At 40.7% G+C, this 19397-nt stretch overlaps 1 protein-coding gene across 2 annotated transcripts in view; it reads left to right on the forward strand.

Moving 5' to 3' along the window:
• Window positions 1-19397, forward strand: part of Aadat (aminoadipate aminotransferase) — a 39983-nt gene that overhangs the window by 11438 nt on the left and 9148 nt on the right. For both annotated transcript variants that reach the window (XM_021219723.2, XM_029532108.1), the window contains exons 4-10: window positions 417-491; window positions 8437-8646; window positions 11072-11137; window positions 13402-13484; window positions 13972-14068; window positions 16392-16453; window positions 17564-17628. In XM_021219723.2, coding sequence (XP_021075382.1) covers window positions 417-491; window positions 8437-8646; window positions 11072-11137; window positions 13402-13484; window positions 13972-14068; window positions 16392-16453; window positions 17564-17628 — 658 coding nt within the window. The remainder of the gene's footprint in view (window positions 1-416; window positions 492-8436; window positions 8647-11071; window positions 11138-13401; window positions 13485-13971; window positions 14069-16391; window positions 16454-17563; window positions 17629-19397) is intronic.

The following is a 19397-nucleotide window of genomic DNA, read 5'->3' on the forward strand; positions in this document are numbered from 1 at the left end:
AAGGGTTTTTATTTCCAGTCCTCTTCCCCGGTCTGATTCAGAGTTGATAACCAACACATTTTTCAAGCAGTAAAAGGAACAGATGAATATATGTTTTTTTTTTTTTTTTTTTTTTTTTTTTACCCTACAATGGAGGTTAACCAACTCGTCCACAGCAAAATCCAGACTGTTAGCTAAGATGATAAATAAAGTTTTATTGGCACTCAGTTTACTTACACATTGCCGGTGACTGCTCTCTCACAGTAGAGCCAGAAATAAGCAGCTGCAAGCGAAGCACTGTTTGGCTCACAAAGTAGGCACTGCCTGACCCTGACTAGAAAATGTGCAACTCCTCCCTGGACCCTGGAAGTACAGAGGAAAGATATTCTAAGAACAGTAGCCATTCTGTCCGAGCTAACCTATGCTTCTTTTGTTAGGCATTTGAAATGCTCATCAATCCTGGAGACACTATCCTGGTCAATGAACCACTGTTTCCGGGAACCCTTTATGCTGTAAGTACATACTTTTACATAACAGCAAGTTCTTACAACCCTTTAGACTGTCTATCACCTCAAAGACCAGTTTTTAAAAAGATTTCTTCCTTTGCAATAAAGCTTAATAGTGTCATGTTTTTAAAAATGTGTGTAGTTTATTACCATATGAACAGCTATTTGGTCTCCAATCTTTCTAGAATAGTAAAGTCACTTTCATTATAGTTTATCATTATGCTTGATTTTGTGGGACAGCTAAATTCTGGGTCTGTGATATGTTATTAATCATATTAACATCAAAACACTAAAGTCAAAGGTGCTATTCTTAAAAATAAAAAATAAAAGCTGTGCTCTTTTGAAAATCAGTTTAGGGAACTGGGGAGATGACCTGGTGGTTTAAATGTTAGTCGTGCAAGGAGAGGACAAGAGTTCAGATGCCCAGAATCCAAGGAAATTCTGGTGGGAGTGAGGCCTTCCTGCAGTTCCCAACTAGAAGGCAGAGCCAGGGAATCCCCAGAGCAAGCTGGCTATCAAGACTACATGTAAGAACTCTGGGTTTGATTAAGTCAGCCTGCTTTCATAGATAAACTGGAAGATCCATGATTCCCCACATCAACCTTGGACCTACACATACACACATGTATGTGCATTCACATACAAATGTGCACCCCCTACACCTGCAACGCACACACTCAAAAACAGAGGTGGCAGGGAAGGTAGAACAAGAAAAAAAGCATAGTGTGTACTAAGTTGCTCTTAGAGAATCTTTGGTGTCCTCCAGTTCCCGGGAAGTTATCAGGAAGCTTGTACATATTTGTGATGGCTTACTCTCAACAGCAATGGACTGCTGCTATCATACAGTCATAAGAATAAGGAGTGGAGGAACTGTCTGTTTCCATTCCTTAGGACCAAGCAGAAATGATCAATTTGTGTTGCAGGAAAGACAGTGAGTTATATCTATAGCACCGCAGTATGCTTTGAAACATTCAGGACAGGAGTTGTGAAGAAGGCAAAGGATAGGTAAAAATTTTAAATTAGAAAGTTTAAGTAAATGGGATTATTTTGGTTAAATATATTTAGTGTGATCTGGTAGTTTTGGATCATATTATTAAGTTAAGCTGTAGTTGAGTTTCAGATAAAAGTGTTGGTGATTACGTGTGAGTGTACTGTGAATCACTTGCCATTTGTGCTTTGTGGAACTTAGTGACTTCAAATACCACATTGTTCATAGGAGAGATATCTTCCTATTCTATGCTTATGGTATAACATGATATCTGAAATGTTATATGCTATAAAGTGCACTTACATTTCCAAAGAAGATTGAAGTTTTATGCCATTTTTCTTTGCATTCACAGCAATATGAAGAGATAAACAAAACACAATCTGTCCACAACAAATTAAAATATAATATCTTCATCTGTAACCCAGAGACTCTTAAAAAGTGTATGTGACACACTGAACATGCCCCAGTTTGTGTGTAGGATAAAATTTAAGAGTGACAGTTTTTTTTCTAACTTGACTTATTCCCAAATAATTGAGATAGAGACCTATAGATTTATTCAACAAGCTTTACACACAACAATTGAACAGATAGTCTTAACCCTCTATGCTATCTTAGCCATTTCTCAGCAACACATCCTGGGTTACTTGCATTTAGTGTCTCCTTGGCTTGCTATGTTGTAGCTGTCTGTGCTCAGAGAACTCCCATGGTGACTCCTACCCATGTCCGACTTCAAGGTGACCTCCTCCTCTTCCTCCTCCTCCTCCTCCTTGTGGCCCTTTTTCTGGACACTCATCTGCCTTGTGGTGAACTTGTTCCCCTGGGTGGGATCAGAAGTTCAGCTTTCCTGTTTCCTCTGCATATACACTGGCTGTTCAGCTTTTTATTAACCATTCAGAGATAATTGGGGAGCATTCCTTACACTGCATAAGTACAGAATTTCTTCAAAATTCATAACAATGCACATGTCCAGACTGTAACTAGATCTCAGGTCACAGAAATCAGCAGCTGAATACATAGTGCACAAGACCTGCCTACAACCTCCTATTTCTTCTTTTAAAATGAAAGTATTTCCTCATGTTTACAAAGGAATATTTCTCCTATTTCTACAATCTTCCTATTTCTTCTTTAAAAAGGAAAAGAATGTGTGCTAGAATTATGCCATATAAAACCCACATCTAGTTTCTTACTGTTTTACATCAATCATGACTTAATTTACAAAAACTCGTTTTGTCATTGTCAAGTTCCTAAGTAGAACCGTGTTATATGTCAAGTATCTATAACTCTAAACCAATATGTTATACAGGGAATTTCTACTCCAGTGTTAAGGCAGTGAAAGTGCATATCCAGGAAGTGGGAGTTGTCTGCCCCACCACTGACTGTTATGTTGGGCATTCCACTTTAGGATGGATATGTTTACAAATCGGAGCACAGACAGAGAGGTGCAGCTGGGATTAATAGATAGTTCAAAGCCATCCAGTGATACAATGAATGGTTGTAAGGAGTGTGGCACTTTGCCCCCTCAAAGAAGCATGACAATTGTTCTCATCATATAGAATAATTACATCTACTTGCCCATGTTGTTAGGGTGGTTTCAATGTAGTGAACTATTACTTTTTATTAAAAATAGATTTAAAAATAGACTTTATTACACAATATATCCCTTTCCTCTACTCCTCCCAGTTCCTCCCCATCTCCCCTCCCCCTCTCTTTCTGTCTCTATTAGAAAAAAAAAAGGCTTCTAAGAGATAACAACCAAGTAATACAAAATAAAACATAATAAGATAAAGCAAAAATTTAATACGGAAGTTGGATGCAGTTCAGTAGGAAGAGTCCCAAAAGCAGGCAAAAGAGTCTGTGATTAACTCTTTCTCACAGTCAGGAGGGAAAAAAAAACAAGCCAGTGGCTATAATATATTTGCAGAGGACCTGGTGTACCAGGTAGGCCCTGTGCTTGCTGCCTCAGTCTGTGAGCTTAGTTGATTCAGAGGACCACGTTCTCCTGATGTTCTCCATCCACCCTGGCTCTTACAATCTTTCTGCCTCCTCTTCCAAAGGATTCGCTTCCGAAGGAACCTCTGACCTTTTAGGGGAGAGATCTGACAGAGACCTCACATTTTAGACTTTGATTCCGGGTCTGCCTGTAGGTCTCTCTCTCTCTGCATCTGTGAAGGAAATTATTTCAACTCATATTAAGAACTGCCTAATCAGTCTGTGCCTGGAGCTGGCCCTGTGCCACAGCACTCCATACCCAAATACTGTTGGGAGAGAGCTGGCCTCCCAGGAGTGCCAACACACCTGTGAACACAGGTAAGACCAACACTTCTGCTCCAAGGGACCCACCTGTAGACCTCAGGACACAGGAACTGAGGATCAGCCTGGGACAGGATCCTTCTGGTTTCATCTGTGCCCTGAGCTGAGCCTGTGCCACAGTGGTCCATTACCAAATACCATCTGGAGAGAGAGCTGGCCTCCCAGGAGTGCAGACATGCCTGTGAGCACAGGTAAGAGCACCACTTCTGCTCAAATACCTGGCCCAAGAGGGACCTGCCCAGAGCCATCAGGACACAGGAAACAAGGAAAAGATGGTGACAGGATACTTCCGGTTTCTGTCTGTACCCCAGAGCTGACCCTGTGCCACAGTTTCCCATACCTAAATACCTCCCGGAGAGAACTGGTCTCCCAGGAGCACTGACACACAAGCTTGCAAGAGGGACAAGTCACAGTCAGAGACAGCAAGACCAGCTAACACCAGAAATAACCAAATGGTGAGAGGCAAAGGCAAGAACATAAGAAACAGAAAGCAAGGCTAATTGGCATCATCAGAAATCAGTTCTCCCACCACAATGAGCCTTGGATACACCCAACACACCAGAAAAGCAAGACTCTGATTTAAAATCACATCTCATGAGGTTGACAGATGACTTTACAAAGGACATAAATAACTCCCTTAAAGAAATACAGGAGAACACAGGTAAACAGCTAGAAGCCCTTAAAGAGGAAACACAAAAATCCCTTAAAGAATTACAGGAAAATACAACCAAACAGGTGAAGGAATTGCACAAAACCTTCCAGGACCTAAAAATGGAAATAGAAACAATAAAGAAATCACAAAGGGAAACAACCATGGAGATAGAAAACCTAGGAAAGAGATCAGGAGTCATAGATGCAAGCATCACCAACAAAATGCAAGAGATAGAAGAGAGAATCTCAGGTGCCATTGACACAACAGTCAAAGAAAATTCAAAATGCAAAACACTCCTAACCCAAAACATCCAGGCAATCGACCAACACAATGAGAAGACTAAACCTAAAGATAATAGGTATAGAAGAGAGTGAAGATCCCAACTTAAAGGACCAGTAAATATCTTCAACAAAATTATAGAAGAAAACTTCCCTAACCTAAAGAAAGAGATGCCCATAAACATACAAGAGGCCTACAGAACTCTGAACAGATCAGACCAGAAAAGAAATTCCTCCTATCACATAATAGTCAAAACACCAAATGCACAAAAACAAAGAAAGAATATTAAAAGCAGTAAGGGGGAAAGGTCAAGTAACATATAAAGGTAGACCTCTCAGAATTATACAGACTTCTCACCAGAGACTGAAAGCTAGAAGATCCTGGACAGATGTTATACAGACCCTAAGAGAACACAAGTGCCAACCCAGGCTACTATACCCAGCTAAACTCTCAGTTACCATAGATGGAGGAACCAAGATAGTCCATGATAAAAACAAATTTACACAGTATCTTTCCACAAATCCAGACCTATGAAGGATAACAGATGGGAAACGCCAACACAGGAGAGAAACTACACCCTAGAAAAAGCAAGGAAGTAATCTTTCAACAAACCCAAAAGAAGATAGCAACACAAACATAAAAATAACATTAAAAAATAACAGGAAGCAACAATCATTATTCCTTAACATCTCTTAACATCAATGGACTCAACTCCCCAATAAAACGACATAGACTAACACACTGGATTCATAAACAGGACCCAGAATTTTGCTGCATACAGTAACCCCACTTCAGTGACAAACACAGACACTACCTCAGAGTACAAAACTGGAAAACGGTTTTCCAAGCAAATGGTCCCAAGAAACAAGGCTGGAGTAGCCATTCTAATATCTAATAAAATCAACTTTCAACCAAAAGTTATCAAAAAGGATAAAGAAGGACACTTCATACTCATCAAAGGAAAAATCTACCAAGATGAACTCTCAATTCTGAACATCTATATTCCAAATGCAAGGGCAGCCACATTCATAAAAGAAACTTTCCTAAAGCTCAAAGCACATATTGTACCTCAGCACAATAATAATGGGAGAATTCAACACCCTACTCTCATAAATGTACAGATCATGGAAACTAAACAGAGGCACATTGAAACTAAAAGAAGTTATGGAACAAATGAATTTAACAGATATCTATAGAACATTTCATCTTAAAACAAAAGAATATACCTTCTTCTCAGCACCTCACAAAATTGATCAAATAGTTGGTCACAAAACAGGCCTCAACAGATACAAGAAGATTGAAACAATCCCATGTATCCTATCAGGTCACCTGGGACTAAGGCTAATTTTCATTAGCACAAAAACAACAAAAAGCCCACATAAGCATGGAAGCTGAACAATGCCCTACTCAATTATAACTTGGTCAAAGAAGAGATAAAGAAATTAAAGACTTTAGAATTAAATGAAAATGAAGGCACAACGTACCCAAAGTTATGGGACACAATGAAAGCAGTACTAAGAGGAAAACTCAGCTCCAAAATGAAACTAGAGAGAGCATACACTAACAGCTTAACAGCACACCTGAAAGCTCTAGAACAAAAAGTAGCAAATTCACCCAAGAGGAGTAGACAGTAGGAAATAATCAAACTGAGGGCTGAAATCAACCAAGTAGGAACAAATAGAACTATACAAAGAATCAACAAAACCAGGAACTGGTTCTTTAATAAAAATTAATAAGACAGATTAACCCTTAGCCTGACTAACCAGAGAGCACAGGGACAGTATCCAAATTAACAAAATCAGAAATGAAAAGGGAGACCTAACAACAGAAACTAAGGAAATTTAAAAACTCATCAGGTCCAGTCTATATTCAACAAAACTGGAAAATCTAGATGAAATGGACAATTTTCTAAACAGATACCAAATACGAAAGTTAAATCAGGATCAGTTATACCATATAACAGTCCCATAACCCCTTAAGAAATAGAAGCAGTCATTAAAAGTCTCCCAGTCAAAAAAAANAAACTGGAAAATCTAGATGAAATGGACAATTTTCTAAACAGATACCAAATACGAAAGTTAAATCAGGATCAGTTATACCATATAACAGTCCCATATCACCTAAAGAAATAGAAGCAGTCATTAAAAAAAAAAAAAAAAAAAAAAGCCCTGGACCAGATGGGTTTAGTGCAGAATTCTGTCAGATCTTCAAAGAAGATCTTATACCAATACTCTTCCAACTATTCCACAAAATAGAAACAGAAAGAACACTACCCAATTCATTCTATGAGGCCACAGTTACACTGTATATTCTCCCTTGCAGATGGAATGGTTTCTGTCTAATCAGGAACCTGTCACAACTTCCTTTCATAGAGACTTTCACAAGAGATTTTTTTTTCTACTTCTATCATTTATAATGTTTCAAATAAATTTTAAAAACTGGTTGAATAAGTATTACTTTTAGCTTCAGAAGATATCATGTATATTTCAGAGGCATTTTAAATTATAAATTATTTTGATGACTTAAAAAAATGTCAATAGTGAGTTGTATATTTTAAAACAAATTTTATTAGGTTAATTTTTTTTTAAAAAAAAAGAACTATCTAATCATTAATATTACCAATCTGCCTGGAGAGATATAATGTCTAATGTTGATTTTCAGCCTGATTGGCTTGACAATTCATTCTCCTCTCTCCCTCTACTCCCCACATCCCTCCCTCCCTCCCTCCCTCTCCCTCTCTCCCTCTATCTCTTCTCTCTTCCCCTATTCCTTACCTCTGCCTCTCTCCCTCTCCCTCTTTCTCTCCTCCTGACCATCATGATATGAGTTGTTCTGTTCCTCTATGCTCTCCCTGCCACAATGGATTGATATCTCTGTAACCATGATTGACCATATAGAAATCTGTCCTTCCTTAAATAGTTTTGTTCAAGTGCTTTGTCACAGCACTGCAAAATGCATATGATGTTGCCCATAATCGTCCATAGGAGCTGCTAAACCAGTTCTATCTCTTGTAAGACAATTCAGTAAGAAGGGGCAAGTCTCAAGTGCTGGCAGCCTATAAGCCTTATGTCTCTCATACTAAACACCAGCACCAGCACCAGCACCAGCACCATCTCCAGCACCAGCACAAGGCTACTGCAGCTTGCTCTGTGGCATCTTTCTTCCAAGCCTCAACTTCACAGAAGCACCCTGTGTTTAGAACATTACCAGACAATCGAGAGCTGGAATTTTAAGGATTATGCATAGGAAAAAAAAAAAAAAAAAAAAGAGCACATCATGTCAGGCAGTGGTGGCTCACGCCTTTAATCCCAGCACTTGGGAGGCAGAGGCAGGTGGATTTCTGAGTTTGAGGCCATCCTGGTCTACAGAGTGAGTTCCAGGACAGCCAGGGCTATACAGAGAAACACTGTCTCGAAAACGCCAAAAAAAAAAAAAAAAAAAGCCCGCCGTTGCTGCTCACCTTTTGTGAACAAGAATAAGACATGCACGACCAAGTTTTGCATAAATGAGGCAAAGAAACTCAAGCCTGAGAATAGACAGGAGCTATTACTGAGCTCAGAGGAATAAGAGGATTACAATATACAGCTCAATCTTCCATCTTCCGAAGTACATGTTTACATGTTTAAGGGCATGAACAATACATATATGTATATATATATATAAACCAGGGCTTGTATTTTGGAATCATGCTACATTCTTGGGCTTTCTTTTATTCTCCACAGATGAAACCACTAGGCTGCAACATTATTAATCTCCCCAGTGATGAGCATGGGATTATTCCAGAGGGTCTCAGAAAAATACTTTCCCAATGGAAACCAGAAGATTCCAAGGATCCCACAAAAAAGACTCCAAAATTTCTGTATACTGTCCCAAATGGCAACAATCCTACAGGCAACTCATTGACAGGTGACCGCAAGAAGGAAATCTATGAGGTAATTACAAGACGGTGACCAGAATGTGTTCTGGGTTCTTGTTTACCTTTTTGAAGAGTCTTAAATTCACATTGCTTTTCTTATTACCCCTTTAATTTCAGGAAAGATACTTTTTAATAAAAGGGACTCATTCATCTATGTCAGGGTTCCTACTAAAGCGATACATAATAAATTGCCACATCTTTTGTCTCTGAAACTTATTTTTCCTTAATTGGTATTTTAATACATGAAAAATGACATTCTTGGGCACCTGCTATGAGAACACATTTGGTTTTCATTCTTGGATGTCTGTCTTTGCCCTGTCCTTTAGGCTTGCTTTGTCTGTCTGCTACTCATTGTCATTTTAGGTTGCAAAGAATCTTGAGTCTTTTTTAAAAAAAAATAATTTCCAAGATCTCCGGAAGTAGCTATGTGGTCTCATGTTTTTTTGCAATTTTTAATGTCAAGGATATATGGAGCTATACATAAATCTGAAAAAAGAATAAAACAAGTATGCCTTCTGTAAAGTCTTGCTGCTGGACCTGAGTGAGTCCCTAACCGTTCCCTGCAAGTTGTTTTTAAAATAAGTGTTAAGCCCCCATTTAACTACCTGGAAACCTAACTGTGTGCTTTGGAATCACAGCCAGATGTCAACCAGTTTCCTTTACTTGGAAAATATAAAGGTTCAAGATATTGTTCTGATATTTATATACAATTTTATATAGTCCCCAGTGTAGTGTTTTATACAACAGCAGCGAGGTACAAAGCAGCAGGAGGGAGGACCTCAGGTCTAGTATAAAGGGGGTGTATGGGGGAAGGGGGGAGACATGGAGAAGGGCTAGAGGCAGAGAAAGGGGGGACAGAAGGGCAGAAAGAGAGAGGAGAGAGGAAGAGAGGAAGGAGCAGGACTGGGACAAATGGGAGAGGGAGAGAGAGAGAGAGAGAGAGAGAGAGAGAGAGAGAGAGAAAGAGAGAGAGAGAGAGAGAGAAGGGGGATGAGCAGAGGAAGAAGGAGAGGGAGAGGGAGAGAGGGAGAGGGAGGAGTCCCCAAACAGTCCTTATAAGTTAGGTTGCCTAGCACCTTGAACAAGCTGTTGCTAGGTAGCTGTTCGACGGATGGGCAGAGCCGACAGGAATTGGTTCAGGACACCCAGGGCTCTGTCCTGAGTTCTGTGTACTATCCCTAAGATAGCATTATCCAATGCCATCATTGTAAATTTCATTTTCCGTAAGACGATTTCCACCTTTGTCAGCTCCATCTCTTCCCTGAACTCTAACTTGTGAGTCATTGTGCTATCTCCATAAATGTCCAATAACATTTCAAACTTAACCTGGCCCAAATAGAACTCTTGGCTTTTCCCTAGCCCCAGTCCTAAACCTCTCATGTACAACCAACCCCTTCAAGCTCTCCAGCCTCATAAATAATGTTCATGAACAATTACCTTCATTTTTCTTGTTCTATTCTCTCTTCTCCCCTGTTATACATCCCATCCATCCTGTGGACTCCACCGTCAAGATTTTCTAAGTCTGTCCTTTTGCTCCACCATTACCCCCAACCCCACTTCCTATGCCACTGCCTGTCCACAGTCTATGATAGCATGACATCATCACTCACAATGTATTTGGTTGGCTCAGAGTGTCTAACTGGCCACTGTGTTTGCATGTCAATCAGCCCTAGCCCCTGCTGTATGGTAAACGTCAGATTTGTGGCTTTCCAAATTCTGTATGATTCTCTCTCCTTCTCCCTCTCCCTCTCCCTCTCTCTCTCCCTTCCTCCTTTCCTCCCTCCCTCCCTCCCTCTCTGTCTCTCTGTGTCTCTCTCTTTCCTGCATCCCATATGCCAAAGCCATATTGTACTCTTCTGTTTCTTAGCCATCCCAAGATTTTGTTCACCCCGCAATCTTTGCTTTCATTCATCCCTCTGTCATCGGTCTAGAATCCTTCTTCTTAATATTTGCACAGCTAGTTTATTCTGATCATTTTGAGTTCTAATCTTACCTTGTTGGGAAGAGCTCCACAGAGGTTTCCCCTGAGTAACTATAAGTATCAGGACCAAAGCAACTAATTAACTAATTAACTAATTTAAAATCTGCCTTACAGCTGGATATTAGGGAAACATTTCTCAACTGAGGTTCCCTCCTTTCAGATAACTCTAGCATGTGTCAAGTTGATCTAAGTCAGCAAGTGATGGTATCACTTGCCTTCAGATATGACCACTATTTAATTGGACAATATTTAATTACCCAACCAACTTGTTCACTTCAGCCTTCCATGAGAAAAAGAACCTTTAGTATCTCATTCGTAGCCATCCTCAATGTTTGGGATAACAGGAACTCACTAGTTCATGAATGAATAAATGAATGAATGAAAACACAGAACTGTGATTCCTAATGATCTTCATTTTAGAAAGCTCTTAAGAAATAAATACATTGCTTTAACCTTTCAGCTTGCAAGAAAATATGATTTCCTCATAATAGAAGATGACCCTTACTATTTTCTCCAGTTCAACAAGGTATGTGATGCTGTGGGCTTATACCACTGTCAACAGATCATTTGTTGTAAATTATTAGCTGCATTGGATGCTAACCTGGCTTGAGTCAAAGCTATCTCCTCTCATGGTGAACTTCGATAAATATTGAGTTCTCTCTAGTTTTTCACTCTTCCTATCTTCCTAGTTTTCTTTCTTTCTTTCTTTCTTTCTTTCTTTCTTTCTTTCTTTTTTCTTTTCTTTTCTTTTCTTTTCTTTTTTTTTTTTTAAATGCTTGGTCTAGAAATTACTTTTAGGGTAATAGCTAGTTCCCTAAAACGTGCATTAGGCAAGCAGAACCAATCAGGCTGGGGGCGCTGAACTCCGAATCCTACGTCATACTTCCTCAGACATCAAATGGGGAACACGGCATGGGGTCTCGTATTTCAACTTCAGTCTAGTAATGGTAATTGACTATAACGATGGCTAAGGGGGACTGAGGCGGTACTCCGGCTGAAGGAGAAGCAGCACTGTGCGCACACAGTGCTCTGCATAGAGAAAGCACTGCCGCCACCGAGTTGCATCCTTGTCACGTGCTCTGGATCTTATCTGGAGGATTGTGAGTTTTTAAAGTTCTCCTCGATATATATGTGTTGAATAATTTTTTAAAAATGCTTGTTCCTTTTTCCCAGCGCTACACTCTTGGACGCCTCACCCCCACCCCCGGGCCCTCCTCTCTCTGGGAACTGAAATCGCTCCCTCAGCCCCCATGTCACTAACTTCACCAAGCCTTCATCCGTCCTGGCTGCCCTCTTTCTCCTCTTGCCCTACTTAGCGCCTTGGATGAAAAACATTAGACAGTTTTATTATTTTTAAAACTAGCCAGATAACTCAGTGGTTGGGTGAAGACTTTCCTGCCCTAATCTTATCAACTAGCTCCCTCCATCTCCCTTAGCCCCCACTTGGCAGAGGGCTAAGAACTCTAGGAGCCCCAGGACCTACATGTCTGTTGCTTCTTCCTCCCTCCAAAAGCTGGTCTGAAAACGTTTTATTCTGCATCCCTTCTCTTCCTCTTGGGACACAGAAGCTCTACCTTTTTCCTTGCGCCCAGCAATTGGTTCTGCCTCCTTTATTGACACAATATAGAACCAATTAGGGGATCAACACCTCCCTCTACATATGAGTATGCCACATTTCCTGATAATCACTTTCTAGCAGGCAATAGCACTAGTGCATGCCCTCAGGACTCTAGACATCCATCCTGAAAGTGGATTTACATCCACTAAGAAGACACAAAACTTGCTGCTTTGCTGCATAGTTTTGCAGAGCATGATTTGCCCTGCCCTCCCACCCTGAGTGTGACTATGAACCCCTTTCGAACTTGACCCTACATTCAAAGAAAATCTTAGTGTCCATACGCAGCGTTCACTAAATTTCTCACCTGCATTCACATCGGTTTTTAATCTTTCTAGTCAATTTCAAGGATCAACCCAAAATGGCGCTGGTTATCTTCAAAGAACTTTTCATCTTTTCTGAAATTATCTCTGCAGTGTAGGGGGTTGGTCTGGTCTACTTGTATTTAAATGCTAAGTACTGGCTTCCAAGATCTGGTTGCCCTTCCCACAAGCAGATCTTCACATACACCAAGTGATGCTATGTAAACCTAGCTTCTCAATTTAACTGGTCAATAAAAGGCTAGAACCTGTGATTGGGCAAAGGTGGAAAAACCAAAGGGAGAAGAAGAAAGGGCACTGAGAGTGGAGGAGCCCTCCACTCTAGGAATTGGACCATGAGCATTGGCCAGGAAAAATAACAAGTAACAAGGGACATATGGCTGGGAAATAAATGAGAATAGCTCCAAACCTGCCTAATCCAGGCTTCTGGCTCGCAAATAAAATACCTGGATTGTGTGTCTTTTATACCGGCTAGCTAGAATGTATAATTCCTTTGCACTCCTAAGGCTTTCCTCTGAATGTAAAATAATATTAAATTTCAATCCCAAGGAGGCAAAGAATGCCTGTTTGAAGTTTCTCCAAATTCAGTAATGTCATCCTGAGCAAATAAAGAAACCTTTGTGAGCATGTTTAGCAATGAAACCCCAAGGTCAGGAAGACACTAGTAAAAGAACACGGGCTTAAAAAATTAATTAGTTAATTTTAAATTAACACAGGTCTTACAGCCTAGACAAGGGCGAGATGTAACTGTTGTATGTGCCCAGTCTGTGCCTGTTTGCCCTCATCCATGCTATGCGACGTACCCTTACAGTGATCAGCGTTTGCAAACCAACAGTGGTTTTCTTCCTCTTTCAGCCTTGGGAGCCAACTTTTCTCTCCATGGACGTTGATGGGAGAGTTATCAGAGCTGACACCTTTTCAAAAACCCTCTCCTCAGGGTAAGGCTCATGTCTCTAACTCAATGCCAGCCTCAAAGCTTTTAGTTCAAGGAAATCTCCTCTTATAAAAAGCTTGTGTTCTACTTGCCTGAAAATTCACGTAATCATTAATAGGCATGTGGGTATTTCACTCTCTTTATTTTTTTTCCAGTGTTCAAAGATGTTCGGCTATTATTCTAAGTTGTAGGAAGAGGATGAATATTCTGGAAGCTTATGTTAGAATACTATGTTTAGACAGTCTTAATAGTATTTGTATTGTTTTTTATCATATATACTTAAATTTAAATGTTTTTTTTTGTTTGTTTTTGTTTTTGTTTTTTTTTTTTTGGGGGGGGGGGTAAGTAAGAAGTAAGTACGTTGATTAGAATATGTAAGACATCAAGATATCTTTGGCCCTGAGCCATCTCTCTTCTGGTGGAATCGGCAAAGCGATTGACATTAGTTATTTATGCAGGGTTGGAGTAACGCCTTTTCTCTGTCTGCATAGATTGAGAGTAGGGTTTATGACCGGCCCCAAGACCTTGATAGAGAGGATTGTTCTCCACACACAAGTCGCATCAGTACACGCCTGTACTTTCTCACAGGTAAGCTCAATTTAGGATATATTTTTTTCTTAGCAAAATCAGTAAGCAAATATGATTAACTTAGCCTGACAGGGAAGAAAAAACAAATGCTGACTCTCCATTTCCAAGACAGAATTAGATCAGCATCTGCAGAGGCTTAATCTAAGCAACAAATGAGAAATCATTTAAGCTAGTGTCTTGTATTTGCCTGTCCAGAGTATATCAGCTGGGTCTCAGGGAGAATGCTAAAGGTCAGTCAATTAATAAACATTTTTTTTAATTGTAGAGCTAAACAAAATAGAGCTGAATTTGGTGAAGTAACTCAAACTTCATTGTGTTGGAATTTATAATGATGTGAAGGAATCGGGCTTTTTAGTGTCTTCTCACCCCTGTTCCTCAGCTGCTCCTAAAGCCATTCATCTTTAAGCATTTTAATTAAAGTTTATTATGGAGATTGAATAGATTTCCTCACAAGCTTTGGAAAGTATTTGATTCGGAAATGATTGTAATCTTGAGATTTAGAACCTGTGTACATGCTTGCATGTGTTCATGCATGTGTGTAAGTGTGGAGGTGGGTGAGCACCCATGTGTGCACATGTGTGTACAGAACACAGGTCAGCCTCACACGTCTTCTTTAATAGCGTTCCATGTTATTTTGGGGGACAGTCTCTCATTGAACCTGGAGCTTACCTATTTAACTAGACTGGATGTGTGAGTGAGCCCTTGGATCCTCCTGTGACCACCTCCCCAGTGCTGGGATGACAGGTTCCTGCTGTCATACCTAGCTTTTAAACTGGATAGTCTGAATTGGGTCCTTTCATGTGCACTGCAAGCTCTTTACCGACTGAACCATATCCTCAGCCATCAAAATGAAAAGCATCCTCAAGGATGTTTGTTTTGTATTGCACAATCTATAAAGTATAAATGTCTAGCATGTAACCAAATAAGGAATTTTTCGCATTCTTTTAGATCTTATCAGCAAAATTTTGTTACATTATTTAGAGCTCCACCATGTTAAATAAAAAAATTACCTCCATATTTAATATGGAATATACCTGTCATAAATATCTGGAGGCCTTATAACTCAGTGGTTCAGTACATGCAAACATCTGGAGGCCTAAGCCTATATAACTCAGTGGTTCAGTACATGCTTAGCAGTCATTTGGTCTTGGGTTTGATCCCTCACACCAACGAAAAGGAAAGAAAAACAAATGTTATGTATGTTCTCAAAATTTACAGAGGCAGTATACTCCAAGAGTCAATATCACGGATCTGGAGCTGGAAAATCTATTTTGGAAGTTCTATGATCAGTTCCTTGAGATAAAGAAAATTCACATTTGTGCTTCAGTTTCTTTATCAGTAGAGAAGAACTAACATCCCTTAAGTATTATGAAGGTTCAGATAGACATATCTGTTAATATGCTATATATAGTAGAACCTGGCATATAAGAAAGCTTTGTATTTAAGGAGGCTTTTTGCATTTGATTGACGTGTGTGTGTGTGTGTGTGTGTGTGTGTGTGTGTGTGTGTGTGTGTGTGAACGAGGCCAGAGGTCAGCATCAGGTGTTTTGTTTTGTTGTAAGACAAAATTTCCCCCTGAACCTGCAGCCTGCTTGCCCCAGGCCCCTGACCTCCATCACTGGAGTTATAAATGCCAACCACCATGCTCAGCTTCTTGCAAAGATGCCTGGGTGTGAACTCAGGCCCTCAGGCTTATGCAGAAAGCACTTTAGCACCTGAGCCTGCCTATCTACCTTTGTTGAGAGGGCCGGCCTGCGGCCATACTTGAACCGGGTCCATCCTGAAAGGCGAACTGGGGCTGTAAGGGGAAAAGACGGTGAGAAAGAAAATGCGGCTAAGACAAAAAGTGTTCTGATCAAAGCCCACAAGTTTAATAAAGTTCAGAGTTTCTATAGCAGGGGAAGGTCATCCCCCACCACCCATTCTTGGAGTGGGTTCAGGTGAGAGCCTGTAGGCAGATCATCAGGATAGTGTCTCTGGAACATCTAAAAGTCTTCTCAGCAGGCAGGGGCGACATGCTTTGAAGAGCAGTGGCGAGTGTAAACAAAGAACCGGCCTGACAGGTCGGAAGGCACCATCCCAGGTGGCCCTGTGCTTAGCAGCAGCAGAGGTCTGCAAAAGCCTGCTTCGAGGCTGAAGGGAGGCAACACTTTGTCATTCTGGATTTTAATTAAAGTTAACTGAAGTCACCGATATGACCTAGACTCCTTGTTGAATCTGTGTGTTTACATATAAGCAAAACCAAAACGACTTCTGTGTTTACAAAGTACAAACTCGGTTTTGAGAACGAACCATGACATTACTTCTTTTCTGTCTCTTTCAGCTCATGATATTACAGCTTCTATACCAATGGGGAGAAGAGGGTTTCCTGGCACATATTGACAGGTAGTGAGTCAGTTGTTAAAAACTTTTGTGAGCAAAACAGGGGTCTGGAATACAGAATGCAAACCATCCAGAATACTGATGTATTACTCTTCCTTCTTTTTAAAGACATATATTTTTAGTTTGTGTGTATAGGTGTTTGCCTGTACATAAGTCTGTGTACTACATGCCTGGTGCCTATGGGGCCAGGAGACATTGGTCCCCTGGAACCAGAGTTAACGGACTGTTATAAACTAGCTGTGAGGTGATTATAAGCTGTTGTGTAACGTGCTAAAACCCTGGTCCTCTGGAATAGTAACAACTGTTCTTAGCCCCTGAGTCATCTCTGTATCCCCTTTATTCCTTCTTCAATGCCCAAAAATCACACAAACGAAATGGGCATTTTATTTTACTTGCTCTTCTCATAGAAAACCTTCTCAGCAGCATTCAAGGTGCAACCTGACCTCCTGGCCCCCCACCCCCACCCCCGACCCAGACACCGAAGGGAACCAAGTTCCCTAGGTCAGAGTTCACTGCTTTAGCTGAAAAGTAGCCAAACACTTAGACATGTTATTTGATAATCAGCAAAAGGACACAGGGGTTGGGAAGTGGTTCAAGTCGGAATGACTGAAAGCACACTCTGTTGGTAGAAAGCGACCAGTCCTGAATCACTTTTGTTATGTAAATGTGGCATTTCCCACCATGTATAAACAAGCAGTAATAGGGTCACCTGGGTCCCAGTGACTCAGCATTCCAGTGCAGTTCCCTCCGACCTCAAGTGTTCTCCTAACCCTAAAAATGACAGTTCCTTAAGTCAACTGAACACAAGGGTCTGTCATGCTACTTCTTCTACATCTAAATTCCATATTTTAAGTAGAAATAAATTCTGCTACATTCATTTTTAGACTTTGATTTTTCTATAGTAAAGGGGAATAGGTTTTTTTGTTTTTGTTTTTTGTTTTTAAGTTTTGTGGCACACACCTTAAAGCAATCAATGCAGTGTTCTTCCATGAAGCAGTTAAAGCAGAAAACAAATTCTTACAAAATTCTTAAGCTGGAGTTTGAGCTTTTCTTGTGTCTCTGGTCAGTGTTCTGGACACAACGATTCTGACCTTTGTCATTGCCTTTTTCTAGAACTATTGATTTCTACAAGAACCAGAGGGATTCGATATTGGCAGCTGCAGACAAGTGGTTAAGTGGTGAGTGGGGAGCATGTGGTGTTCATGTAAACAGCGGCATCTCTAGAGCTGATGACAGATAGCACGTGGTCAGTTCTGGTGTGGAAAAAAGGTAGTGTAAGCGTGTTCTGGCCAAGGAAAGGTTGCCCTAAGATGGTCTCACAAGAACCTCATTGTCAACCCTTGAGTTCTATCATCTCCACCATCTGCCACAAGATTTTTTTTCTTTAAGACAGGGTCTCATATACCCCAGGCTGGCCTTGAACTTCTTATCCTCTTGCCCCCATTTGCTAAGTGCTGAAATTGCAGATGCATGCTACCATATGGTTTAGAAGGATTGGCAATGAAATCTGGGTCCTGGGAACTCAAAGCAACAGAGCTGTAGTGTCAACCCCAGATTTTGTGGTTCTAAGAAAAAAAAAACTCAGTCAAAAATTTAATCAGCAATATTACCTGAATAAAAACCCATCTTCCAAAACTTTCAACAATTATCATTAATGTTACGAAATATAATGTGGCAGGGGGGACACCTGGTGAGCCCATGCCAAGGTGTCCCCTGATAAATCATGCTGCCATGTAACCAATCTGGTATAAAGGAGGTTTACTTGGGGGAAAGGAGAGGAATGACAGCCTGGATAAGGGGTAGAAGCAGAGCAAATAAAGGGAAGATAGAAGGACAAATAGAAAAACAGAAAGGAACAGATAGACACCAGCCAGGAGCACATGGGAACAGGGAGAGAGAAAGAGTGAGACCTGGAGTGGCCAGCAGTCCTTTTATATGCCACACTTGGAGGCGGCAGGTAATGACTGCAGCTGATGATGTACATCATTACTAGGTCCCTGGGAGGGGCCTAGCTGAATCACCTATATGCTAACGACAGTTGTTTCAAATTTTTGCTCCCCAAATAGTCTGTTTATAACTAAACTTGAATTTAAACAAGTAGTATAGTATTGTAAGGGTCAGAAAACCAATGAAGGAAGACCCCAGACTCAGATAATATGCAAAAACAAAGAGCAATTATTCTGCAAAAACAGCCAGCATGGGGGCAGGGGTGTCAACCATTCTCCAAAATGACTACCCCAGACAAAGGTATGCAGGCCTTCTTATAGGGAACTGGGGGAAATGTCTAGAAGAATTAGATAATCTAAAATCTCATTGGTGGATGCTAGGGGGTCACAGTTGATCAGCGGTCTATATTCCTATGTCATGGCGTTCAATCATGTGTGGTCAGTGGTCTACAGTCTTATGTCACGAATGTTCAACCCTGTGATGAAATAGAACTTCCCAGTACAGATGGCCCATTCTGAGATAAGATGTTTACCCACCTTTGTGGTTATCCCTGGGCTGCTCTTTGGGAGAGGGTTTTATGATATTGCTATGGATTTTATGGTCCATTTCTAGAGCTGGTGTCTTATGACCTAGTTTCTGGATCTGTTCCTGAAGCTGGTGCCTCACTGACTTTTTTTTTAAAAAATCAGGCCTGGTCCTGAAAGACCTCCATGGGGAGCCCTCCCCACTCCAGTCTCGAGATGGCAGCACCCAAAAACCACGAATAGACCATCCTGATGTAAGCACACGAGGTAGTTTAATAATGGAGCTCCAGGCCAATATGTATCTCACGCAGGAGACAGAGGAATCGACCACGAGGCCCAAAAGCTAGGGGTTTTTATAGGGAGAGGGTGGGGAGCTAGGGAGAATTGGCGTGGTTTCACCCAATTGGCTCATTTGAACATCAGCAAAAAACGATTACACATTAGCAGAATGGTACGTGCAAGTCAGGATGTCAGGA

Source organism: Mus pahari, chromosome 19 (genome assembly GCF_900095145.1).
Source record: "Mus pahari chromosome 19, PAHARI_EIJ_v1.1, whole genome shotgun sequence".
Taxonomy (NCBI): Eukaryota; Metazoa; Chordata; class Mammalia; order Rodentia; family Muridae; genus Mus; species Mus pahari.